A 27,334-nucleotide genomic window follows, 5' to 3' on the forward strand; every position below is an offset into this window, starting at 1 on the left:
GATTTGTGATATTTAAAAAGGACATGTACATTAAACATTTTGGGACTTTTTCCACAACCCAAAGGTTACTAATACTACTACAAAATATTTTGAGGTATCTCACTTTTAAAGATGAAAAAGTACCCTATCCATATCAGTATATTTCTGAACAACAGCTCATGTCTGCCGTTATGTGCTGCAACCTCTCTCAAAATAAATATTTTTGCAGGTGTGAATTCTTAATAACTGCGTTATATCCACCATGCATTCACTGAATGTGCAGATTTTTAGGACAGATAGTTTTGGGTGACTGTAAAATAAGTATTGCTTAGTGTAATAATAATATATTTTGGGCTCTCACTAAGAATAAGGCAGCCATAATGTGGAAAGCGTGTATGAAAAACTTCAAGCTCATAGATGTTGTGCATAGCAGCTGTTTTACCACTGAGTGTGAGGATGATCATTTAACTGCAAAGACGTAAAGCGATTGTAAAATAAAAAGCCATGCTAATGAAATTACAGGACAAACATGGAAAGAACTGATTAGTGACATACATAAACTCAAGGCAAGAGTATTATGTATCGGTGAGTAAGATATTAGAAAGAAAGGAAAGAGCATGCAAACATCTTTTGTGACATTTACCGTGACAGAGGGAAATATAGTAACGAACAACCAACAACAATTATCTGGAGCACTGATGATTGAGAAAGAACCAGTTAATGCACAAACTCAGTAAGACCACTCAGCATTAGCATGCATGACAAGCAGGTCCACACAGTCGAGTTGCTGCAACAGTCTCAGGCTCCATTTACCTTCGCTGTCAGACATGGCGCCTTGCAAGTCATCCATGATGAATGCGATGTCTCGATCATAGCCTCGCGTCCGAGATTCCTCCCTCATATGTTGCTGTACCTCTGGCAGGGAATGGCTGGACCCAAATTGGTCCCTGGAGTCAGCAGAGATGGGAGGGAGAGGTCCAGCTGAAGCTCTAGCCATACCCATGGGCTGCCCCACTGGGCTCAGAGGGCTTTCCTCCTCTGAGTTCTGAGCCACAATGGGGATGCGGCCCCGACTTTGGCTGATGGGTAGACTGGTGGGCTTTGCTCTGGCCACCCCAGGAGCAAACGCTGCATCCAGGACCTCTCCTTCTGTTTTAAGTCTAAGTGAGGAGCTGGATAGGTCCCTTTTGATAGATAAATCCAAACCATAGACAGAAGAAGGACGGGAGGAGGGGCGTGATGAGGGGCGGGAACGGGTGCCACTTGGGTAGGTGCCATCATCGTGGGCAGTAGCCCTGATAGCAGATCCGAGTCCAAGGGACTGCCCAAGATTAAGAGAACCAGCTAAGTTGGCCCCCAGGGAGGAGCCCAAATATTTTTGCTGCTCAGACAAGTTCTTTCTTAGCCCAAATGTAATCTCATCCTGAAGCAACCTAGCTGTGGCAGCCAGATTGGTCACAGACGAGGCTCCGGATCCCATGTAGCTCCCAAAGTCAGGCTCCAGGTCTCTACTCTCCTGTATTGGGGAAAATTTTGTGATGGCCTTTGGGTCTATTAGGGCCTTTTTGTTCTTCATCTGTTTCTGGTAAAGCACAGCTGCTGGGAGTTGCTTTGCAGCCTGTTTTTCAAGGGTGAGTCTGCCGATGCTATATTTCTCTCCTTTAGGAAAGTGGCGAAAACTGCCATCACTGGGGAGATACTGGGGCAGGCCCAAGCCCGTTAAGTGCTCTAGTCCCTCAGTTCCTCGCCTGAACTCCTGCTTGATCTGCTGCTTCAGTAGCTTCAGCTCATATGGCTCCTCCATAGTGTCATCCTCTCCTTTACCATAACCCTGAAGTCGAGATGAACCTAGAAATTCTGCCACCTAGAAGGGAAAAATATGCCACAAATTCAGTTTTTTCTCAACAGTATTGTGAATTTAAGTTAAACGCTCTCAACTGCATTTTATGTGTTACATATTCCTCACAAACTGTTGACGTATCATACAAAAACAGCCTGACTGATCCATTGTGTCTACATTTGTTTGTAATCGATGAAGTTTTGTTGCACAGGGGTACTGAGCTAGTCTGTCTCTCCCAAATTTGTGCCTCTACTGACATATGCAAGGTATGCAAAGTTGAACCTTGAGGACACATTTTCACCGACAATGACGTGTTTGGTCAATACACTGTAGTATCAACCCAAAAGCTTAAGGTTTGTTTTTGTTGACACCTGTTTTGCTGCAACCATAGCTACAGTGGCCAACAAAGGCAAATGTCTTACTACTGCCAAAAACATTTCCATTAGGAGAAATGTGCTGCATTTTTATAAATAATGCCAATTTAAAAACGTAAAAAAAATGAAAACAAATACAACAACAGAAACTTGCTGCAAACGAAAAATCCGTTAACAGCAAACTCTGTAAATACTGAATTGATAGGCCTCTAGGAGGAGCGCTAAATATAGCGCTAATATAGGATATATACCTTTTCATGTTACCTCTTTACTCCACTTTTCCTCCCACTTCAAAAACAAACAGAATCTCCTCTAGTCTCGCTCTCACTCTTTCTCTCATGGGTAAAAACAGTTCAGCTTAGTTTTCCACCTAGAGGCCTGGAAGAACTTCAATTAGTGTTTTTCTGTTGCATTTGTTTTCTAGTTTTGTGTGTTTTTGACTTTCATGTGTTTGTTTTGGCTTTCTGCAGCACAAGTTTGCATGTCAAGCATGTTTCCATTGTTGCATTGATTTGGGATTTTCATAGATGTTTTTGAATTGGTATTGAACCTACTTTTTTCAAAGTAAAGCACAAAACAGTGGCCGGTGATGTGAAAGAATGGAATCTTTTTTAAATTGCAAAGGCAAATTTAAACTGGAAATATATTAGCTCTTAATAATTATAGTACACATAAACATATATAAATGAATTGATACAAAACACTATTAACAAATTCATATAACACATTAACATAATAATAGCATTTATTCACTGACAAATAGCCTCAACTGTTTACTCACTGCACTTTATAATCTCTGCTGTAGATGCTGCAGCCTCACCGTCACTGACTCACACAGACACACACACACAGACACACTCTCTCTATATATTTTTCTTGGCTGCACACTTGCTTCGCAGGTAATGTGGTACCGAAAACTGCATCATGATTTAGTCAGGTTGTCAAGTTGTAGCGTGCTTTCGAGCCACTGTACTTAACAGTCTATAAATATTGCATCATAGAAATAAAAAATGTGTATATTCAGAGTTGGATTGGTAAAACTTCACCCTAAAAAGTTAACTATAAATATAGTTATATACAAGTAGAGATGAGGAAGGTAAAAAAAAATTATAAAAATGCAACAATTTAGTATTTACCTCTGCTGTGCGCCTGACTTCTGCGGCCCTGAGAAGTCTGTCTGCCTTGGACAACTCCTTATCAGGCATGTTGAATCCAGAACTCAAGGCAGTGTTACTCAGCCCTGTTGAGGCCTTGGTGAGCTCCCCAATGTCCTCTATCAGCACGTAGTTCCTGGCATTGTGGTGGTCAATATCGGCATAAAAGGAATCAGCAGAAATGCTAGACATGGGACTAGAGGCCATGCTCCTTTCCTCTAGCCCTAGTCTCAAGTCCAAGCTGCCGTACTTGCCTCCCAGGTGAGCAACCCCATAACCACTTTCTGTAGAGGTTGGCACAATCAGCAGAGGCTGGTTGCGGATTACTTCATAGTTGGTGGTGATCTTAGGCTCTAAATCAGACAGGGTGGTTTGCCTCTGCTTTCCTTGCTGCAAAAGCAGAGCATGTTGGTAGCTGCTAGACTGAGCCTGAGCATGGGAGAGGGACAAGGTTGGGTAAGGAGACACCTGTTGGTGATAAAGGGAAGGCTGCTGATAAAGGTTCTGTTGGGTGTAGTGGCTGGTGGTTTGGGTCTGGGGAACATACTGGGCATAGTGAGAGTAGGGACTAGTTAGTGTGTTATACTGGGAATCAGCTTCTGTCTGAGGGGGGATAAACTGGTCAAACTCCGACTGGGGAGCTGTCCGTGGTCTCTCCAGGCCGTCACCCCTGGCCTCTCTGATGTTGCTAACTTCGCTGTCTGACATGTAGTCTCTTTCCTCCGCCACCCCCTGGAGATAGGCCCTCTCTCTCTTCTCTCTCTCCTTCAGCAAGGCCTCCTTACGACGGTTGATACCCATCTCCAGGTACCTACAGTAATGGATGCATATTGTTTTACAATTTAAGCACTAAAGAGTCTTTTAACTGCACAACCAAAAAGGCAAATAATGTTCCGGGTTCTCACACAATAGTACCTTTTGTATGAGTGTGACAAGTGTGAGTGTGGAGAGGTCTCACTGAGTGGTGTCAAGGCAGCCTTTTAGCCCATAAGCTATCAAGGTAAGAGGGGAATCATGCAGATGAATTAGGAATAATGATTACATGAGAGGGACAAACGCAATGATGTTAGTTTTTAATCAACACGACATATTCATTGGCTACTAACATAAGTTGTTAATGAAGTCATGTCACAGGGATTGAGAAGTGCAAGTCTTTATCCTAAACTGTGTGGACGTTAAATATGTGATATCTCACCGTAGCTTAGCGTCAATCTCCTTTTCCTCTTCATCTAGCTCTGCTTGTTTCTTGCGAAGTTTAGAGGATTCTCTCTCGACCAGATCAAGCTCCTTGTCAATGTCCTGAAGGATCTTTGCCCGAGCCATTGTTGTACTGCGGGCAAGACGGCGACGAGCAGAGTTGGTGCTGTAGCCTGACCGTCCTGCCAGAGAGTCGTCCTCGGGAGGGGGATCTGGTAGTGTCCGCTTTACCTTCTTACCTGTACCAGAGGGGGAGCTTCGGCTCTAGAACACAAAAACAAATGGTAAATCTGTCAATCATTTAATAATGATTGACAGCACAATTGCAATTAACTGCATTCTTTGCATAATTTAATAATTCTGAAACAATTATATGCATAATAATCATCATCAATGAGAAAACTGTTTTTCCATTTTTGGTTGCTATGACTTACAGAATAGCTGTCTGCATAGTATCCACCCATCCTGTCTTCGGCAGCAGGACTAAGGGATTTTGGATCAGACAGAGACTTCTGACCAGCCTTTAATATCCGAGGGCCAGAAGAAAATCTGGTTGGGTCAGCAGTTAGCATTCGTTGCCCTCCAATTGATTTTTCCGGGGACAGGGGGGAGACTGAGGTATAGAAGACTTTAGTCTTGGAGGGAGCATCTGCTGTTAGGTGCGTGCTGTAACCCACCTCAATGGGTGTGTGCCTTCTGTCTGAGTCTGTCTGACAGCTGAGACTGCCACCCCTCTGAGAGTTCTCTGGAGCTGAGATATGCTTGATGATTTCCACCTTGGTATCCATCTGGACATTCGGCCGTTTTATAGTTCCAGAGTGGTCAGTTTGAACAGATATCTCTGCCACTGTCTGAATAGCGATGCTAGAGACCTTGGAGCCATGTTTCCCATCACTGCTGTGTTTCCGAGAGCGTCGTCGAGCTTTTGTGGGAGCATCCCATTCATCTTGGTCCTCATCATCAGTTTGTGCTGAGCTGTCACTATTTCTCTTACTCTTCTTTCTCCTTCCTACTTGCTGTTTCTCTGCTGAGTCTTCATCATCTGTCTGCACCCCACTATCAATTATTTTCTTCCCTGTGTCCTGATCAGCTTGAAGCCTCTTTACTAAATTAAGCTGGTCCTGACTTTCCTCTAAATGTGTCCCAATAGTTGGAGTTGTAGACTCATCTTTGACAGGCCAGTACTGACCACTGTCCCCTACTCCTGCATATTTAGCATCTAGGATGTTCCCTGTGGTGCCAGTGCTACCATAGTGCTCGTCAAGCTGGCGCTGGAGTTGCAATTGGAGTTGTTGAATTTGCTGCAACTGCTCTTTTTGCTGGGCATATGTCTCCTGCTGGGCCACCATGTGGGCGTGATGCTCTTCCTCTTGCTGCAATAGAAGCTGCTGTTTAAGAGCCTGAAGTTCCTCAAGCTCCCTTTGGACCATGAGCTGCTCCTGTTCACGGTAACGCTGGATCTCCTGCCTCTCCCACTCCAGCTCCTCAGCGAGACATAGCTGCTTAAGCTTCTCTAGCTCTAGGAACTCCCTCTCCATCTGATACTGGGCCATCTTGGTGTTGTCTAGGCCGGGGAATATTGGGGAGGAGGCTAAGGCATCCAGAGAGGCAGCAATTGCTTCCAGAGTGGTGTCGGAGTACATGTCCGGGTAGCCTGTAATTATGTCAGCCAAAGCTGTGGGCAGAAGCTCCTTAGGTATCCCTGTGTCAAAAGGAATTATCTGTCCTGGGTCTGTACTGGGAATGAAGCCATACGGATGTGGCATTGACTGGTTCTGCACTGTTGATGTAGGTGTTAAGGTGGTGCTAAAGATGGAGCCTGGCTGAGTTGTTATTGCATATGTGGATGGAACCGGGGCAGCAACAGAGGAGTAAACTATTCCATCTGAGGTTCTTAGAACACCAGATACACCAAACCCAGCTGCAGGAACCTGGGAGTATGGTGCAGTGGTCATCCCAGGGTAGACTCCAGTAGCTTTGCTAGTGTAGTCTAGAGCTTTACCTGCCATAATAAGTCCAAATATACAGATTTTACTTAATCAGATACATCATCATTTCAGAAACAAATATACTGTACTCTTAAGTTGAAGGTCATGCAAATTGAGTTTAAAAATATTCTATTTCCACATGCAAATCTGCAGTCATTTTGGCTAGCAAGATGCAAAACCAAAATATTGAGGGAGCACACGCAGGCAAACACATGCATCTGTATGAAGACAAAAGAAAACAAAAACAAGCAGGTATTAATATTCAATGAGATCATGCACATTAAACCAAAGCAAATTAAATAATTAACTTTAACTTTAAAGGAACACAACCACACGTCTACAGTACGTGGAGTATTGAACTGTAACAATATAACTTAAAGTGTGAGGGTACTTTTTAGTACTTTTAAGACAACTGAAAGAATCAAATGCAAGACCATAAAGCAAGCAAAGAGCATGGTAATGTAAAGCTTGCAAACATGCAGAAACACCTCCATACTCACCAGCAGACAGTTTGGCAGCAGTGAGGTCTATAGCGCCATCTGAAGATCCACTGAGATAGTCATAGCCGTTCTTGGGCTCATAGGAGAACACTCCTGCCTCTGTCAGGTTGGTCTCAGACATTGAAGCTTTGATACCGTTCATGCCTTTAATACCATACAGTCCAGCATTATCATATTGATAGTGGTCATCTCTATAGCCAAAACGGTTGTCAGGCTGGGTTGTAACTGGGGGCTGTGTTCTGCAGCTTCCTGTAAATGGTAGCTTGTAAATGACATCACAGCACACACTCCTCCTGCCGGCTGTAAGGTCCACTGGAGTCCCATCATCCTCTACAACAGTGGTCACCACTCCAGGGCTTGTGTCAGACAAAGCTACCATAGCTCTCATTGGTCTGTAGTTTGAGAGATCCATGGCACCTGTGGCCTCTAGAGAAAGGACAGGGCCTCCATTGCTGATAGCTGTTGGAGAAGTCATTGGATGTTTGCCTCCTGCAGCGACCAGAGCTCCAAAGGAAAGATTAATGGGTATGTCTTGAGCTGTAGATGCTACAGCGCAGACTGGTGGCTGGGAATTCACAGGTCTGTATACAATCTGAGCAAGCGGTTCAAAGGGTTTGTATGTAGTGAGAGCCAGAGGCAATGATGTAACAGGGCCCTGCAAATCAAGTGGTTTTTCTGCTTGTGTGGCATTATAGGAGGCAATGGTGGCTGTGCATGTTACTATTGTGATGCTGTCAGTGACCACAGACAGTGTGGTTGCAGGAGTGATCTCTGCACTAAGATTTACTATCTCAGGCTGTACTGCTGTGATTTGACGCCCACTGGAGTCACTTGAAAAAGACTGACGACATGACTCAGGTGGTGTCAGGTCCATGCCTTGTTCGGTCATCTTTACACCAACCTTCATGGTACGTAAATCGATAACATCACCAGGGTAGATTATTTTTCCATTCTGTTTCGGCAGAGGTTGGACTTTAGCCACATCTGGCTGTATAGTGATTGCTACACTTGGCTGAGGGACTTGTGGAAGTCTTTCATGAACAACAGAAACAGTGGTCCTCTGGACCTCAGTGGTAACCACCTGAGTGACCAGGCTAGGCAGGCTTTCAGGGGGCTGACCAGAAGTGGAAATTGAAGAAGAATACATGTGACTCATACTAGAGACCACCTTTTCTGGTCCTCGAATCTCTTGGCTCTCAATAGACTCTTGCTGAATTTTAGTAATGGTGACTGGAGCCCCAGATACACCCTGTGGAATATCCTGTGCAGTAGGTATTGAGGTTCTCCTGGTGTATGCCTCAGTGGTTATTATCTCCAGAGGGTGATCATATTCTGAAGAATAAGTTAATACCTGTGGTCTTTGTTCTGTTGAATGAACAGATCCTCTCCTGTAGGGGTCTTGAACAGTATAACCATCAATAGGAACGTCTTTTTCAGCTGGCATGTGTACTACGTGTGCCATTGGTAATGATTGCTGCATGGTTATTGATTCCCTTCTGGTGGTAGCAAAAGCCTCAGTTGTAACCACCTGTGTGGGGATTTCATATTCTGTGGGATAAGTAAATGTCTCAATTGCAGCATATGTTGGCTGTACTATTGATGTTACGGATGTCCTCCTCCTGCTGGTGGTTTCCTCAGTTGAAATAACTCCAACTGGCATCCCAGCCACTGCCTCGGGCTGGAACACTGATGATGGTATTGAAGCTCTTATATCAACATCCCTCGCTGTAATCTCTGTGGGTGTCTCACGTTCAGGCTGCAATGATATTACTTCCAGTGGTGGTGTTGAATGTAGCATGACTGAGGATGTCATTGCTCCATAGACTTGTGGAATATAAGTACTATCTGGCTGTACTGCCATTGGTTGGACTTCCATGACAAGGGGTGATGGTGTCCCTTTACTAACTGTGGGAGTTATCTCAGCAACTGCTGTTGGCATTAACTTCGGTACTTCTGGTGTCTGGGTAACTTCAGCAAGGAGAGGTACAGAATGAGGCACTGGAGATACTGTTGCCACTCCTGGCATTCTAACAGCAGGGTCAGTTGTAATAACCTCTGTTGGTAATTCGGACTTTGTAAGAAATGTCAGCACTTCAGCTATCGGAGGTGGTTGCTGCTCTGTCACTAAGGGCTGAACAGTTTGTGGTACTGATGGGAGTTCTGCAGAGTGAGCCACCGCTTCCACTCCCATAAGTTGCTGTTGAGCAGGAATTTGCTGACTCACTCCTGGTATTGGTGATCTCACCATAGCTGTCTCTGTGACCATGACATGAATAGGCATATCCTGTTCTTTCTGTAGAATTTCTACTTGAGTTGCAACTTGTGGATAAAAAGCAATTGAGGGCACTTCAGCTGGTCTATCTTGGGGAACCAGTGCATCTAAGGGTACCTCTGGCTGCACTGGTACAGCAACATCTGTCAGAGGCTGTAGCTGCACAGGTATCATTTGTATTGGGACCTGAGGAACTAGTGCTTCTGCTGAAACCTCTGATGGAACTGTTATGACCTCTGTGACAGTGTTTGGAGGTTGAGTAGGTGGAATAGATGGGGCTCTTGCTGTGGCTTGCACTATTAGTGGTTGGATACGAACCTCTGGCTCTGGGGGCATTGTGATGACCTCAGACACTGTTTCAGGTGTTGGCAGTGGCTGAGTAATTGGTTGTTGCTGTTGCACATATGGTTTCTTAATTGGAGGAGGTACACTATGTACCTGAATAAATGTTTCTTGATCTGATGACACTGTCGAAACATCAGCCACAGGTGGTGGTGGTGGTGGTGGCACTACAGAAGGCACAGAGTCTTCCCTGACTTGCACTTTAGCAGCCACTACTTCAGGGGGTGTCACTTGCTCTACTGCCACAGTTGGAGCTATGGCTATTGGAGGTGGATGCCTTACAGTGGGGACAGAGGCTCTTCTAACTGTAGCCTGTGCTGAGAATGCATCAGTAGGTGTTTTCTGCTCTAAGGGTGTGGTTCGCACCCCTGACACTTTTGTAGCTGGGATGGAACCTCGTCTTACGGGTGCTTGGACTGTGATGCTCTCTGTTGGTGAGCCAGGCTCAGATGGAAGGGTTATCACCACATAGGTTTGCAAACATTTGGCATGTTTAGGCGACACAGGTGACTTTGGAGATGTTGCGCTCAACTTAGATTCCACAGGTCGTGTCAGACTAAGTGACAGAGCATTTGGAGGTTCTTTGGTCCTGGGTAGTGTTGCAGCTTTGTGGGTCACATGAGGGGGGGGAGGTTTAACACTCTCTCCTGGCTTGTGGCTGAAAACCAGTCCAGCTGGTATTGATACAGGCTTTGGTGGTATGGGTGGAGGAGGCTTGGCAGTTTGACTAGGGCCAGATGTTGTATCAGCAACTTGTGCTACTGTAGTAGTCGCTGCAATGGGAACCTGTGGCTTTGGATGAACTGTGGGCTTTGGTGAAGTTGTAGGAGGCGGTGGGGGTGTATCTGCTACAGGTATTTCTACTGTGTCTACAACCTTTGTCCCTGCCATAGGTTTAGGTGGAAGTGGTGGAGCAGAAGCTATTGGCACAACTGACACTTTAGCTGGTAGTGAAGTTGTATCTGTGCTGGGTATATCTGAAGCTATTGGGCCACTTTCTGGCAAAGAAGTAGTGGAAGCTATTGACCGTGTGCTAGCTACATCTTGTGGGATTTGTCCATGCAGAGACATGTTTTCCAAACTTGGCACTATGATGACCACATGCCCTTGTCTGGTTGGGGTCACCACTTGAGGTACAGCCACATTATCTGGTTGCATGTCTTCCATTCTTGGCTGTATATCCACAACTATGGACTGCATCGGCTGACCAGCCACAGTGGTTCCCCTGGGTACGGTGGGGGTCATAGTAGGGGTGACATGCTGTACAGTCCTTGGTGGCAACTCTGCATTAGGCTCAGGTAACGACACTGAGGTGGACCGAGGGGGAGGAGGGGGTGGTACCTTCTTTTTGATTATGGTAGTTGAGGCTGGAGGAGGCACCGGTGCTGTTTGGGCTGGCATCACTACTGGGCTCACTGATGGGACTGCTGCTTGTACAGGAACTGAGGGCACCACTTTAGCTTGGGCTTGAGCTGGGGTAGTTACGATTGCCGAAAATGGTAGTGGTTGTGCAGACATTGAAGATGTTGTTGAAACCAGGTCAGGCATCTGGACTATGACTGGCTCAGGGCCTGAGGCCTGGGTGACAGAAATAGAAACAGCATGGGCTGAGGCTGGAGTGGAGATTGCAACAGATGTAGCTGTAACTACAGTTGCAGGTTGAGCTGAGACAACAGCAGGTGTTGGGCTCTGCGATGAGACCTGTATGACAGCTGGAACCTCAACAGGCACCTGGGATGGAGATGAAACCAAGTCTGGCATTTGAACCACAACAGGCACAGGAGTAGAGATCCCACTTAGGGCTGGAGTTGAAGCTTCAACTGAAGCTTTAACTGGAGTCACTGCAGTGGTTTGAGCTTTGGGAGGATCAGACACCACATCTGGTATTGTAACTATAACTGTGGTTGGAGCAGGGTGAGAGACTGATCCCCCACTGTAGGGTACTGCTGCAACTGTAGCAGGTGATGGCGGTGATGGCGGTGATGGCGGTGATGGCGGTGAGATCTCTGGAGGTGTCTGGGTTGCATATGAAGTTGGAGGTGTTGGTGTAGACAGTGGAGTTGAGTCTGCTGAAAGAGGTGTTTGAGCTTGGAATGAGGAAGAAGATGTAGCATTAGAGGCCAAACTGGAATCTGGAGTGGCTGGCGAAGTTGGAGGTGACACTGGTGATACAGGGGAGGGTGTAGAGGTTAATTCTGGAGCTGATATCGGAGTTGGAATAGGTTTTGGCTCTGGAATTTCACAGACAACGCAGATAGGCTCCATCTCTGCGGTTTCAGACAAAGGTGGGCTTATGGATGGATCTTTAGTGTCAGAGTCATCACTTGGGGTAATATCAGAGGAAATACCAACACCATACTCATCTGCAAGACTGTCATCCTCTTCCTCTCCAGATGAACACTGGGTAATCTTCAGGTCTGGTATGGGAAACAATGCCTTTCTGAGTGCAGGATCTTGAGGAACCATAGGCCTAACAAATCCTATAGATCCAGTAGTACTGCTAGGAACAACAGTCCCCTCTGAGCGCTTAGGGGGTTCAGAGGGGCGTGGTGGAGCTGGCCTTTTCTTTTTCTTCACTGGCACCTCACTAAGAGTTTCAGTGCCTGTAAGAGACATGTCAGTTTGCTCAGTAAGGGGTCTCTCCTCCGTGGGTATGGTCACCACACAGGTTTCAGCAACTGTGGGAGGCTCAGTGACTGGAGCTCCTGATAAAGAAGATTCCATAGCAGTCTGGGCCTGTTGAAACTCTTGCTCTATCATCATCAGCTCTCTCTTTTTCTGCATCATCTCTTCATAAACCTCCTCAGGAGACCTGAGTTTTTTGAGACTCTCCAAGCTAGTGTCCTGCTTGAGTTCCTTCTCTTGAGGTTCACCTATCATGATTTCAGGCTCCTCAACCAAGGATTCATAAAGATAGTCCTCTATTGGCATTCCTCCATAGAGAGGCTCAATATCAGGGGGACTCTCCCCTGGAATGGCTTTTGTCTTCTGAATAATTTCCTCATATGCTTCTTCAGCACTCTTCAACGATTTTGTCACAGCATCCTTCTCTTTAAATGGATCAGAATAAGTGTAAGGTATCACTGTTACCGAAGGCTTGCGTCCTCTCTGTAGAGCTCGCCTAGCCTCTGATTCTGATTCTATAGCGACAGAGTGCTCAGAGCCAGATGTTCTATCGGTTTCAGTCATCGCCTGTCTCAAATTCTCTGTGGAAGAAACATCTTCACTTGGAGACAGTGGTTGGCCATGGCCTCTGCGTTCATCTTTGTCTTTCCATGACTTATCTTCCGCCCTCATCTTTTCTTCCTCAGAGGAGTCCTCAATAGTGGGAAGAGGCTGGGTTGGCTGCCTGTGCCTACCTTTACGATGCTGTTTATCACCACTGAGTTTCCTGTGACTGGGGCTGCTATCACTGTCCTCCTCCAGAGATGAGGCTGATGTGGGGGAAGATCCTGGGGTAAAGCTAGATACCTGAACACTAGACGATCCCTTTGATAAAGATTCTGTGATACTCTCTACTTCTTCATCAGTGCTTTGTCTCTGTCTCATAGCTGGAGTAGCTTTCTTGAAAGTACTGCTGGGCATTGTTTCAGGAACATCTTGAGTAGTTGTAGTATCAGTTTTTGGAAGGGCTTTTTTCCTGGCTGGGCTCTCTTCATTCTCTGTGCTACTTTTTCTAGACAGTGATTCAGCTGTCACTGGAGCATTATCAAGCTCAATCTCTTTGTTAGCGTCCTCATCTGCCAAATTATTTTCTTTTTCATCCTCTGAAAGAGACATTTCTTCTTCATCACCCATTCCCATTATCTGCTTGCGGATGAATTCTTCATCTTCCAAAGAAGAGTCAGCACTTTCAGTTTTAATGTCCTCACTGCTGGATGAAAGATTGCTGACCTTCAGTCGTCTCCTCTGGACTTTGGGTGAGGGTGTGAGCTCACTTTCACTGCTCTCATCCATCACCTGGAAACTTAGGCGCCTTCTCTCAGCCTTAACCTTCTCTGTTACTGGAACGGATGTATCACTAACCACCTGCCCATCCTTCAATTCCTGTGATATGGGTAAAATCTGGGGTTGATCTTCATCAAGCTTTTCTGCTTTGGATTCAAGATTTTTGGCTGTCACAGTGATAACTGTGTTGTCCAGTTTAGCCTGCCCAGTAGTTAGGGAGATCCTCCTCTCTTTCATTGGCTCTTCTTTGATTTCATCTTGCGCCTAAAATGTAAAAAAAACAAGATAACAGTAAATACATTTCCTTGATGAAAGAACCAGTCTTTCTGAGGCAAAAACTAGCAGATATTTTATGTGTATTTTATTTTTACTTATAACAGTAGCATGTTATTAAAAGTAATTCTGACAATGGTCTAATGCAGTGGGAAGTTGGATTATCTTATGTCTGCTCCTTACTAGACATGCAATAAAAAAGGAAAAACATGCTCAGCAGAATGTAGGCTTTCCTTGAGTGTATAAGTGTAATTACACATTCATTAGAATAATGTCATCATGTGGTAAAAAAAAAAAAAAAGTGACAAATTATACTAACAAATGATGGCAGAAAAAAATAATGAAAGTGGCTGCAGTAAAATGCAGTAAGATAGTAAAGAATAAAGCAATGCTTCATGCAAAGCTTACTAACCTACTATTGGAGAACACGTAACAAGGCTTCACATAGTTTGTCAGTTTTGTAACCATTGAGAATTTTAAAGACAACATTTATATTTAATTTTCATGTACATTAAAAAAGGGCAATAACTGTCCATAGTTTTTTTCAACTTCTTTACAAAAAGGATTTTATTATGTTAAACTGAACATTAGTTAATACAATAATTATTTTATAATCAAGAGGATTCATTCTTACTTTTATGGTGATGTTCTTTGTAGATACTGGTTCTATCTCTGGAGTCGAAGTAACATCAATCTTTTCAACCAACTTATCAGCCACTTCCTCGCTGTCAACTGCCAGGACTGGTTCTACTTCCGATACCAGCTGTGGTTCTTGTGACTTTGGTTGCCCCTCAACTTGCTGCAAAGGTTTGGTTGGCTCTGTGAGTTTGATATGATCATCAGGCTGCACTTCCTTAATAATATTCTCTGCAGCAGACAATTCTGGCCTCGTTTCAGGCCCAGAAACAGTTCCAGCCTTAGCAACCTCTGCAGCAATAGGGGAGGTGGGAACAACTTTGGCTTCAGTCACTGGCAAAGGAGAAGCTGCAGCTACTCCTGCCTCAGCTTTGACTTCTGGAAGGACAGGTTTAGACTCCTCAGGTTTGGGAATTTCAGTTTTACTGGGCTCCACTTTCACTACCTTTTCTTTATTTTCCTCTGTTGTAGTCTCTGAAACATCTGTGCTTGACACTTCAGTCTTTAGTGGTGTTTCTCTCTGTTGCACAGTGGCCATAGCGGGCATAATGGCTTCTGCTGTTGATGCTACTATAGGCTGTTTTTCTGCTGTAACCGGTGAAACCTTTGCTGTTGTAGGTACGCGTGCAGTCTCTATCTCGATTTTTGCAGACACTGCTGTTGCAGTGGTTTCCACTTTGACAGACGTAGGTTCCGTCTTTGCCTTTTGAGTTGGATCGGTTGGTGCTGCCTTGATAGGGGCAGGTGTGGGCTGTGATTTTGCGATGGCAGGTAATGGCTCTGCCTTTGTTGGGGATATTTTGGGCTCTGCCATTTTGGTTGCAGGTGTGGCCAGGTTCTCTGGTTTGGCAGATACAGGTGAAGGCTGGGGAACTTTTCCAGAGTCTCCCAGCTGTCCAGACAAAGCCCTCTGAGTCTGGCAGTTGAGACACAGCCATTCCTTCTGTAATCAAACAAACAAAAACAACATAGGTCAGGAAACACACTATGCCAAGATTTACATAAAAAAACACCTTACAAACCCAATTAGGGTTTTCACATATGCAATAAAAGACTTTCAGTTATATATTGAGATGATGCTAAAGCAGCATTTTGCAGATTTCTTATCAGATCATTCGAAGTACAGGCCCAGGGGGGTTCTTTATAAAGGGAGATAAGAAAAGCAGTGCTTAATTTGAATTTTCCTACTTGAGTTAACCTAACATATAGGTGAACAGCACAGACATGGCTTTTGTAACCTGCTACTTTTCACTATTGCTGAGCTGATACACTCCTGTCAGTGCTTTTTTGTTGCAACTCCCACCACTACTGCAAACTCTTACTTCTTAAGCTAAGTTTTGTTTTGTATTTTAAACTGAATCCTAATGTTCTGGTACCCAGTTGTTAAGAGTGGATTAGGTCTCATTGCAGAAGTTTTGTTGCTACTTTGAGAAAACCCTCACAAAAGCACAGCTTTTTAACATTTTTTTCTTGCCAAATCCAACACTAAATGAATTTGCTCTTAATTGTAATATCCTTGATGTAAGCTCTGAATGAATAAGCATTTCTTAAAACTGACAAAAGCAAATATCTATGCTATTCAATTTGAAGTGGTGAATTCATCCACATGGTGCAACTGTATGCAATTTCTTTTGCAAATTTAAAAAAAACTGAAATACACATAACTGACACTGCATTTTCTCCAATGCTTTTATTGTGTGTATGCTGTGCACAGACATTACATTAGTGCAAAGCTGACACTCCACATATCAAAAAAGTAATAAACACAAGTAGCAACAAGGATCTACAAATTTAGATGATGATTTTGATGTGATGAGAGAATGACAGGACTGAAGGTCAACTTTATTAAGCTGCATTTTAGTTTTGTTGTTGTTTTTTTAATTGCCTCATCTCTTTACCTTGTGAAAGACCTATACATTTTACTTCAGATTGTGAAAAGAAAAGCAAAACACACAAGCAACAAGAAATTGAAACATATACCTAGTTGTCTACTATCTAGTCTTAGTATTAAAAATACCTGTTATTGACCTCATACTGATATATAGTTCCCACTATGCCTAACATTTAGCTGTTAGGCTGTGACTTTCAAGTTGAAATGATATGGAGGTGAAATACCAACTTAAAATAAACACACTTACTGATTTATATCAATATGTACCAAGGCAATGAGGTTTTATGGTGTTATAGTAGATCTCTGACTTCTTATTGACATGAGCATGATACAGTACAACAGAGTCTCTAATGCTGAGTAATACCCCGGCACTTAAAGTAATATAAATTCAGTCTTCACCCCGCACTCGTTGCTGGACAGTTCAAACAACCGAAGCATTTACACAGACTTATCACCAATAAATATATGTTTGATAGAAGCTTGCGGTCCCTACCATTAACATGCTCGCCACTGTTACACTAGAACTTACGACACTTGTAAGAGCAATAAAAATGCTTACCTTGCAAAAGAGCTAATCACATTTTATAAGCAATGCTATTACTTTAGAAATTTAATCCTCTGAAGACACATTTCTTATCACATCTAAGCTCCATTAATGGACAGTTAAGGAGGAGAGGAAGGCTTAAGCTGTCAATAGATAAAGCGGTGTGTCTGTAGCAACCTAGCAGACCAAATCACAGCAATGCGCCTGCCTCTGCAGAGCCGGGGAGAGCAGTTCAGATACACAGGACAGAGGAGGAGATTACATCACACACACACATCCTGTTTGTGAAACACCATTAAGTTTTAATTGCTCTATCCACAAGAATGTATTAGAACCAATACACGTTTAATACATCTTAATTATGGAACCACAACTGCCACCTGAGCACACTGATATCCACACACTTCATAAACAGGAGAGTCATTTGGATGTGATTTTAAACACACATTTTTTTTTTTTGAGATTAACACTGGTTCAGGATGCAGTGAATTAATAGCATAGTTCACAGGCTCATGTGCTGAGTTGAGCTTCCGTAAGTGATGTAATCTACCCTCTGTCATACCCGGGCTTAAACCTGCTCTTACATCCCAGCTGTGCCGGGCATTTCATCTGTGTTCTCACAAACAAGCCGAAAATATCACACTGCTAAGACCTTACTATTACAAAAAGACACAGCTAGAGGGAACTTTTAAAAATGACTGGTCAAAACTGGCATCACTTAAAGTCATTTTTTTCTCCTATTAAAGGTTATTAATATTGTTTCATAGCTTACAGTAAATCTACTGCAAATAGTGCATGTCTGAAAATATAAATGCTCATATTCTAACCTGAGACTGTGGGCAACAGCAAAACTGAAAGAAAAACATGATTTGCTGCATTGCTGTAAAAGGCTTTTACTAACTTAGACATATTCATGGCAAACAGAATTACAGCTAATATACTGTATAATATATACAGCCTTTGATAAATAACGCCATAATGCAAAACATTGCTGCAACCTGATACTGATGCATTCACTTTGATTGGTACTAGGATGCTTTTATTCAGTCAGTTGTGGTTCAGTGAGGGATATGATAATCCTATTGGCTCCCAACAGGAGCAAACAAAGCCTCATCAGCATACTGCATGATGCTCATAATCGTGTTAACCAATAAATCATTTAAACCTCTATTTCATGTGATTTTACACAAGCTCAGTCTCACTAATGTTACCTTTGATGTTGGACAAACACTTTCAGTTATATAAGTCATGTTGGTTCTCATAAAAGCTGAATTCTACTGAGGGTTATTTATTTTTCTTTGTAAATTGTTGCACATAATGCAACTGGTTGATCTACAATACAGAATAACTCACAGAATAGAGTTTATACAATTAAGTTGTTTATTAAGACTAAACATCTGAAAAGGTATACAGTATACTCCACACATCTGTCTACCTGTCCCCCGCCTCCTCTGTCATGCTTGCAGGATGTAATCACAGCTAACAAGGAGTGTGCTCCTGTCCCATACATATGCTAATCAGCAAAATCATATCACAACCGATGCCATTCAAATTATAAATTAGGAATCACGAACTCCAGCTCTTCCCCCTTTTCTGATCATCTTAGCAATCCACCAGAATGGCCTTATCAGAGGCAGCTCATATGCACTGGTGCTATCGTTATTACTATAGAAAATGAATGTAATTATACCAATATATATAATTTTGGAAGAAAATATATTCCAAAATCTATTCTTTCATTGTAGATACAATCCTGAGCTGTAATACCCATAATTTTAGACAATACCACAATGGAAAAAAACCCACAATTAATAACTCTTTGTTCCATTTTAGATAGAAGAGCACTTGGATATAAACTTGATGTGTAAATTAGCATAATTACAGCAGATTTGAACATTGTTAACATCTATCATTCATCATAGGGCTGGGTGATATGGCTTGAAAATAATATTGTGGTATTTTTAGGCTATATTGTGATACACGATATGTATCTCAATAGTTTTAAATCTCTAAACTACTGAGGACCAACATACAAAAATATTAAATTAACTACAGTAACAGTAAAGTTAAACAAAGTAGTTATGGTCATAATAAAGTCAGATTTTAATAAAGTTAAATAAAATACTGTCATATATTAAAGTTAAATTAAGTACTGTGTTAACAAAGCTATTATGAGCTGAAGTTTTTGCTGTGAATTTGAATTTTCCGGTCAATAGTTAGCAGTTAGTGGAAAGTTAAACTTCTTTAACTGTAGTGCTTTTAAGAGTGAAGATTTATTCACTGTGAGCTTGAAACAAACGAACAGCTCCCCATTTCATATATCAATAATATTTACAAGTCACATCGGTGCTTCATGGTTGCAAAAAGCAAGTTAATAGTTGGGATCAGAACTCTGCAGATGCAAAAACACACGCCTCACCTGGTCACACTATTGCTCAGGTGAAATGGTCTGGGATGGGTGGAGGAGTGCATGTGTAAGGTAAAAAAAAAAAACTTAACAATTCATACATGATGTTTGTGATATAGTCATTTTTTTATATCCCAAGAGAAGTGTTAGTATGAGTTTTTATATAACTCTTTCATAATTATGCAGGGCCAGCAAATTTAGAAACATCCCTTTAAGGACTCTTATAGCTGATGTGTTAGAAAGCTGGCTGACACAAAACACACGAAAAGGCAGTGGTATATATACTTCCCACTGTGACACAAATGTTTGCTATCCATTACTATGTTCTGTGTCAGTCAGTCTGCATTCTGTCTTGTCTATGTCTGAGCTGACCTGAACGCTCGTCTTCATTTGTACTTGTCCTTGTATTCGATTTGTATACTCGCACTCATATTTGTTTCAAACATTTCCTAATTGAAGGATCAACTAGTGTCTCACTTGCTGAATCAGAATCATCATAGAAAACCCGCCTGTCAAGGAGCAAGCTGTGATTTATCAAGTATATATGATATATTCCCCACCCCTATTTCTTTAAGGTCTATTCCACCAATCATCTGCATCATAGCATTTACTCTGAAAATCTGGGTAACCTAAATTCACTCTCAGACACTGAAGATAATTGCATACTGGAATTAAGACATATTAACAATACACCAATTGTTAAGAAGCCGCAGGATTGTCAAAACCCACATTTGCATAACTCATTAAAATCCAACATTGTGGCCTATTCCCCAGTCTACTTCTGCTTCCCTGCAACAGGACAAACTTGAAAAGAGTTATCAGGGAAGATTGATAGAGAGAGATCAAACAGCAGCGTTCGCAGATGGCTGAGCCATGGCCGTGCATTCCTGAGTCTGTCTACTGATCTACTGTATTCTCCCTCTACCGTCATCTAAAAATGGCCCTGCCGCTCACACTTCTCCAGGTGCTGGTATTGAACAGGTCCAAGTCTCAGCATGACAGCTGACCTTTGTGGAGAGCAGATGGACAGAGCAATAACAAAAGAATTCAAATGAATGGTTACACCTCTGCATTATGTATTATACACCTAATTCATGCTAAATTAATCAGCAAAGATCAACATTTACACACCTACATTGCACCAACTTTGCATCTGCTAACTCATTCCACCTTAACCTAATTCTGAATCACCCTGCATTAATAATAATAATTTAAAAAAAACATCTCCGTCAACAAAAAGTCCTAATCCCATCACATTCCCCTCCAGCGCCAGTCACTGCCTCACAGCCACACAGTCTCAGAGCCATGCATCAGAGCCACAGGGTTTGGAAAGTCGCCATCATCCTTTTGTCTAATTAAATCTGTTTTATGAGTAAAGAGCAGGAGCCCCAAGCAGAGAGCTGTGGGAGAGGCTGCTCCCCACGATTAGCCTGTGAGCTGGATTACCAAACCTTCACAATGACAGCAGTCAGGAAATTATGCTCTTGACACACAGGCATGCTGCATTAGGCTGGATCTGCTGAGCTTAATAAAGAAATGCCCACTTCACTTTATTCACAGGAAGAGGCACTCTGCATTTTTGCAACACCTTAGGAAAAGAACCCATCCACGTTCGGCACAGAGTACCTTAAAACAGTGGGGTTTTTTCAAGACAATGAAATATTTTACACTCAAATACAAATGTATTTATTGTTATTCAAATGCTGCATGCACATTTTGCATGTTCCATCATGAAGGTTGGAAAGCTGACAAGGGGAATATATCTTGTCCACTATCAGCACTAACACGCGTGTGGTTTAACAAAGACATTGTAAATCAAGTGTAAATTTCGAATGCCTAAACATCTATCACACTGCTCTTAACAGGAAAGCCTGTCGCAAACTGATGAATCAATCCCACAATTTGAATTTGTTTTATTTGTGCAAACCTACTCCTTCTTCTGACACCCGAGCCACTGGGTATCAAAGTGCCCCTGAAATTTACATTTTATAATAGCCAGACGGAGGGGATGGCCTTTGGGCTGTGGACTACGCCACTATTTCTCAGCCTCTCTTTCTTTCCTGATGCTGGAGCTGGTAAGTTTCTTATTGATTTTCTGGCAGAGGCCTTTGGCAAAAGCTGTAGCTGGCTAATATACTTGGCTTTCAGTGGCCCCCGCAGAGCAGAACTCCTCATAAATCAAGACTTTGATAATAGAGAACGTTGACCTACTAATCTGTAATAAGCAAAGTGCTTCATTCTAAAGACAAGGAAATACACCCCCTGCTTTTTTCCAATCTGACAAAGGGCACATCAGCAAACTTCTTATGTTGATGGCAGCATGCGATGGGGTGAAATGTGGGGTAAGAGAGGTCGTGGATTGGTGTGGCCTAGATAGAAAGTAAATCGGGATTCATCTAGGCACACGCTAAATCTCAAAACAGTGTGCACCGTTTTGCTACGGTTTCCTAGCTGAATTACACGTTTCCTCAAAATGGTGTACAACAGGCTTCGAGGTATGTTTTCTCCCCATTTTGTTGTGTGTGTCAGTAACCAACCAGCAGCCACACGTATATAAACCAAATTCTGGATTATCTTTGCTTTATGTGCATAGATTTTTTATGTTTTGACTCCACACTTGCTTCGGGAATGGAGATAGAACTTTTCCCACACCAATAAAACCCCTTTGAATTGAACTGAATAAACACCACAGTATCAAGAGGCAGTGCGCCTGTGTAACACTACAGGGTGTTCAACATACCACGGTTTCTGTTTTGCTATGTTTTTTTGGGGCTAAACGCAGCCCTGTATCAGCTGAAGTTGTTGACTGCCATCGGCCTATAAGTAATTAAGATTTACTGATGGCAGTGGCAGACGATTTTCTGTTATGTCACATCAATTTTGCACAAGCTAAAAAACTTGGACTAACAGCACCCTGGGGACAACAGAATACATGTTTGAGATTAATACAGATCGTCCCCTGGACACCTTTGGGATGAAAGGACGCAGTAAGGTGACTATTGAGGAGTCAGGGCGTGCACTGTATTTTTCCTTAATAATGCTATATTTTGAACAACAAATCCATGTTGAAACTGCAGCAGGAGAGTTAAAAAATCCACAGCATGCATTTAAACAGCAACATTGTTTTCTCATATTAGGGGAAGTCATTGCAGCTTGAGGGATAAGTGTTGCAGCTTTCACAACGTCATGAAACACCAAGCATACGTCCTTTCAGAAGAAAATACTGTTATAAGCTCTACTGAAAAACAACTGAGAGGAGTAGCAATATATGATAGAACACTATTTACTTTATTGTTATTTAACAGACATCTGGAAAGGCCTAATTTGCAAAGAATCATAGCACATCATTGATTCGTATGTAATCCATTTTACTTTGTAAATGCAATTTTTTAAAACATTTTTATCAACTTTTTGTTACTGCTTAGTCTTGAGATTTTGAACAATTATGCAATCTTTGTCTTTATCTTTCTTTGTGTTTTTCAGTGATTATAGGTACTTAATAGGGGAGGTATCTCCATATCTCCGTATCTCCATCTAACCTCTCCTGCACAATGTTAAAACTTTTTAATTTTCTTTTTCTGTCTCTTCTATACATGTGTATGTGCAAATAAATAAACAAATAAGATTATTTCAAGAATGATTTAATGCAGCATCAAGTCTAAATCATGAGCTCATTCAATTTAAGCAATGATAGCCTCATTTCCGTAAGAGGCTGTAAAAAAGAGTGAGGATGCAGCAGGTACGCCGTGCTTGAACTCTTCCTCAGAGGGACTATTTTTAACACTGTCACTAGGAGCACCAAGGGGTGTCTCCTCCTTATCATGGAGTCAAGGTGTCTGGCCTACAGCAGAAAACATCTCACACATAGACCTGGCGTGTAAAAAAAATTATAAAAACTCTGAGGTTGATGAAAAGACTTCAAAAGTGTTCCCTTTGGGGTGCTAAAAGCTGGGCCTGTGAGTCAGAGATATTGTCATGAATCAGTCCCTCGTGGAAACTTCATAGGATGTTCGTCGGTTGCTTTTAACTTTGATGACATAATTCCTCCAATGGCTCTTACAATAAACTAATATTTATGTACAAATTCGGGTAAAATTTTAACAAAAACTAGATATACGGTTGCAAGCGGTTGGATGCTTTACACACAGATGATCTATGAAATCAGCACCGTTTCAAGAAAGACACCTAAGGAGGTCACCATGACCTTAAACTTTGCCCTGCAACCACCAGATTCGAAATCAGTTCATTCTTGAGTTCAAGTGGAAAACTGAAAAAACTCCCTAAATGCAATTTTCCTATAAGAAAATGAGACCTATGCAAGGTGCAGTGTGACCCTGACCTCTGAACACCAAACTTCAATCAGCTCATCACTGAGTCCAAGTGAATGTTTGTGCTAAATTTTTAAAAAATACCTCAAGGTGTTCATGAGATACTGCTTTCACAAAAATGAGACAAATGCAAGGGCGGTGTGACCTTGACATTTGACTACCAAAATCTAATCAGCTCATCGTTGAGTCAGAGTGAACATTTGTGCAAATTTGAAAAAAAATCCCTCGAGGTGTTCTTGCGATATTGCCTTCACAAGAGTGAGACAGACAAGGTCAGGGACCTTGATCTTTGACCTATGACCACCAAAATCTAACCAGCTCATTTTTAAGTCCAAATCAATATTTGTGCCAAATTTGAGGAGATTTCCTTAAGGTGTTCTTGAGATATTGCGTTCATAAGAATGTGCCGGCCGGCTGGACAGACGGACCATCGAACAACCCGAAAACATGATGCCTCCAGCCTCAGCTTTCGCTGGCGCAGAGGCATAAAAACTGAGAGATGAGAAACTATCATTCATGCTGTCTCATCTGTCACACACAAAGCTTTAGCTGGCAGAGCACGGCACACGTGTGTCCTACTTATCAGACAACAGTTACTCCCAGGCTTTTGATGGCATCAGCTGAAGCAGAAAAGGCAAAAGGAAAAATGGATAGAGTTGCTGCCAGCACTCACTTTGCCTCTCATCTTGGGAACCTTACAAGTCCTTTTCATATTTTAAAAGGAGGCATTTCTGCCCTTCATTTCTAAAAGGCCACACACGTCTATGACTGAGAACCGGCAATGACAGCCCCTTTGGATAAAGCAGGTCATAGGACAGCAATAAGTATGGCGGCTCATCCTGTCCAGCGGTGTTGAGGCTCAGTCATTTCTGTTTTCCACAGCTATTAAGAGGAATGAATCTATGTTGTACAGTACACACAGCAGCAATCTTCCCTGCTTGTCCCTTCCGCCATCCAACCTCTACCCCCGAGGCTCTTCCCCCTCTCTGGTGTCCACGAAAAATGTGAGAAGTGTCCATTACATAAGAGGCCCATCTCTTCGACTTCTATTTGTATCCTATTTTCCCACAATAATGTGCCATTTGGGCTGAGCTTGTGGTAATCTGTCCCTGGGAAACCAAACTAAAGGCGGAAATAAAGAAAAGGGGGGGGGGGGGGGGGGCACACAGCCACTCACACACTACAGAGATGATTTTTGTTGTTTACTGAGAGTCAACAGAACGCACTGCCCCCATTCTCTTGCAAACAGCTGTCAGCCAGAAATACTTTGTCTTTCATAGAAAGTAGGAAATCACTATTGCCAGAAATGGAATAAAAGGTCACATTAACTGAATTGTCTTCTTACATATTTATCTTATTGAATGACTCTTTGACCCGTTCAACAGGATCTCACATTATGAAAGCATTTAGGGCCAGGCAATATGGGCTGAAAATTATATTTGGTTATTTTGAGGCTATATCTCAATACATGATATATATCTTAATTATTTAAAATCTCCTTAAAAGCACTTCATTCACGCTAGAACTGGGGGACAGAATCGAACATTATAAATGTTTTTTTTTGTTGTTGTGTTTTTTACCAAATTCCCTCTTCGCAGTGACAATATTGTAGGATTGACTATTGTTAATTTGAAAAAATATCAACACAATTCCATTTTTGGTCAAAAATCATTAGTAATGTAGATATAATGACAACGTTGGGAAAGGCAAGTATTAAAACAAGTAGAATGTCTGATAGGTTCAGAAAAGCACATCACTTTACTGTAATGCAACCTTTAAATCAGGGGAAAACCCCAATTTATTTCATATCATGATATAACCATATCCATTATGTAAGACAATATGTGGTCTCATATCTTGATACGGTATAATATCTTTATAATTCCCAGCCCTACAAGTATTAGCATCAAAGACAACCTTATTGAAAAGTCTCTGGAAAAATAACTAACACAACAAACATGGCACATTATTGATTTGTACCCATGACAAAAATATTGCGGCACAGTGTCATTTGAGCATCTTCAAGCTGACCACTGAATTAACTACAAGAGAAGGAATGAAAGCCTCTAACGTTTTCACCAAATCACTCCAGATGGGTCTCACAAAGCCCATCTAACAAATTATTGAAGGCATTAACTGCTATCACTGTTTGCCAGAAAACCAGAAAAACCACACAGGGGAGTGTGACTGCTCAGAGAGAAAAAGCATTGCTACATCTCACATACAAGAAATGAAAAGGCTACAGCCATGCATTCAACAACCGCCTGCAGGTACGTCACCAAGCGGGCACACACATGTGCTGCTGCCACCCACATAAAATAAAGGAGGAAATTGTTGAATTATATGGAGCCGCAGATCTGTGAGAGAGCAGATGGCCTGAAAGGAAATGTCTGCTGTCCTAATGTACTGCACCGTGTTGTGTTGGACTTAATCTGTTTCACCTCTGCTTATTGGCATATCACAGGGCTTTGCCATCTCAGATCTCTCACAGGGGCTGGAGATTCCCTGGTCCCTGCTCTGTTATGGCAGCAGATCCCATCTCACTAATGCTGTTGCACAACCCTCAATCACGTTAATACATTCTCAGCGCTGCCGGTCTGCTGAAGCCGACTTCTCATGAGGTGTTACGTAATAACTAGCGCCACTCCAGTGGACGGTTGACAGCCAACACACAGCCTGCATTTTAGTATGTTGTTGTTGTTCTGTTTGAGACCTCTCAATGTAGGTCAATCATTCAAATAGATTACATTAATTAACTGCAAACAGACCTCTGTTAAGAGTCTGAAAACCAATTCAAGCAACCTCCCCATATATTTTTTCTGCCGTCAGCATCTTCATCTATTATTCCACCATATTTGTAATTCATGGTTTTTGCCAAGAAATTAAATCAACAAGGGAGTAAAATTCAGCCTATTGTGTACTACATCATTAATAGGAATAAAAGGCGCAATGACAGCCTATATAAAAGGCAAGATGACAGCTAATCTCCAAGTTTTTTCCACTCTGAACACTGTTGAAGAATATTCCACAAAGCAGAAAGTAAGTAAGTATAAAAAAAATCAATATTATTGCTCGCGCACTTGAACCCAAAGGTGTTCTTGAAAGTGCAAGAATAAACAATAAACAGCAAGGGCAGCAGAAAGAACATTAACTTTATAATATGAAAAATAGCGCTCTTCAATAAAGAAGAGCTATCAAATAAAATGTTTCATAAACTATAAAACTACTCTGTCATTTACATGCTCAAATGCTCATATGGCATTGCTTAGTGAAGGGCAAACAAAGACAACATGAATGTCACATATCACAAATCATAAAGCCATTTATTATACATAGAGCAATGCTGTGCTTTACTACTGACATGAAGGCAAAACTTGTACAAAAACATTTTGTATTTAAATAATTTGTGCAGTATACTCTCTTTCCTGTCTTTGATTACAGTTTTTTTTTTTATATATGATGGATGTATAATGCTGTGTATTTTGCTTTATTTCTGCTCTGAATGGAGTTGAAATGTGTATGAATTAAAGTATGCTGCTTCTGTCATTCTGAAGTACCCTTAACAGTGTTTTGCTGCTCAGTATCAGACATGAATACTAAACACTGGTGCCTTCATTGCAGTTCAGCAAAACAAATAACACCCATAATAATCACTCCTGTC

The 27,334-nt window shown here is 42.1% G+C and overlaps 1 protein-coding gene across 1 annotated transcript in view; it reads right to left on the reverse strand.

Moving 5' to 3' along the window:
- pclob (piccolo presynaptic cytomatrix protein b) overlaps positions 1-27,334 on the reverse strand; it is a 70,709-nt gene that overhangs the window by 25,352 nt on the left and 18,023 nt on the right. The window contains exons 11-16 of the mRNA XM_042496104.1: positions 14,502-15,446; positions 7,033-13,858; positions 4,979-6,546; positions 4,543-4,808; positions 3,330-4,158; positions 793-1,843 (exon numbers count right to left, since the gene is read on the reverse strand). Of these exons, the coding sequence (XP_042352038.1) occupies positions 793-1,843; positions 3,330-4,158; positions 4,543-4,808; positions 4,979-6,546; positions 7,033-13,858; positions 14,502-15,446 (11,485 nt within the window). The remainder of the gene's footprint in view (positions 1-792; positions 1,844-3,329; positions 4,159-4,542; positions 4,809-4,978; positions 6,547-7,032; positions 13,859-14,501; positions 15,447-27,334) is intronic.

The sequence above is a fragment of the Plectropomus leopardus genome, chromosome 11, assembly GCF_008729295.1.
Source record: "Plectropomus leopardus isolate mb chromosome 11, YSFRI_Pleo_2.0, whole genome shotgun sequence".
Classification (NCBI taxonomy): domain Eukaryota; kingdom Metazoa; phylum Chordata; class Actinopteri; order Perciformes; family Serranidae; genus Plectropomus; species Plectropomus leopardus.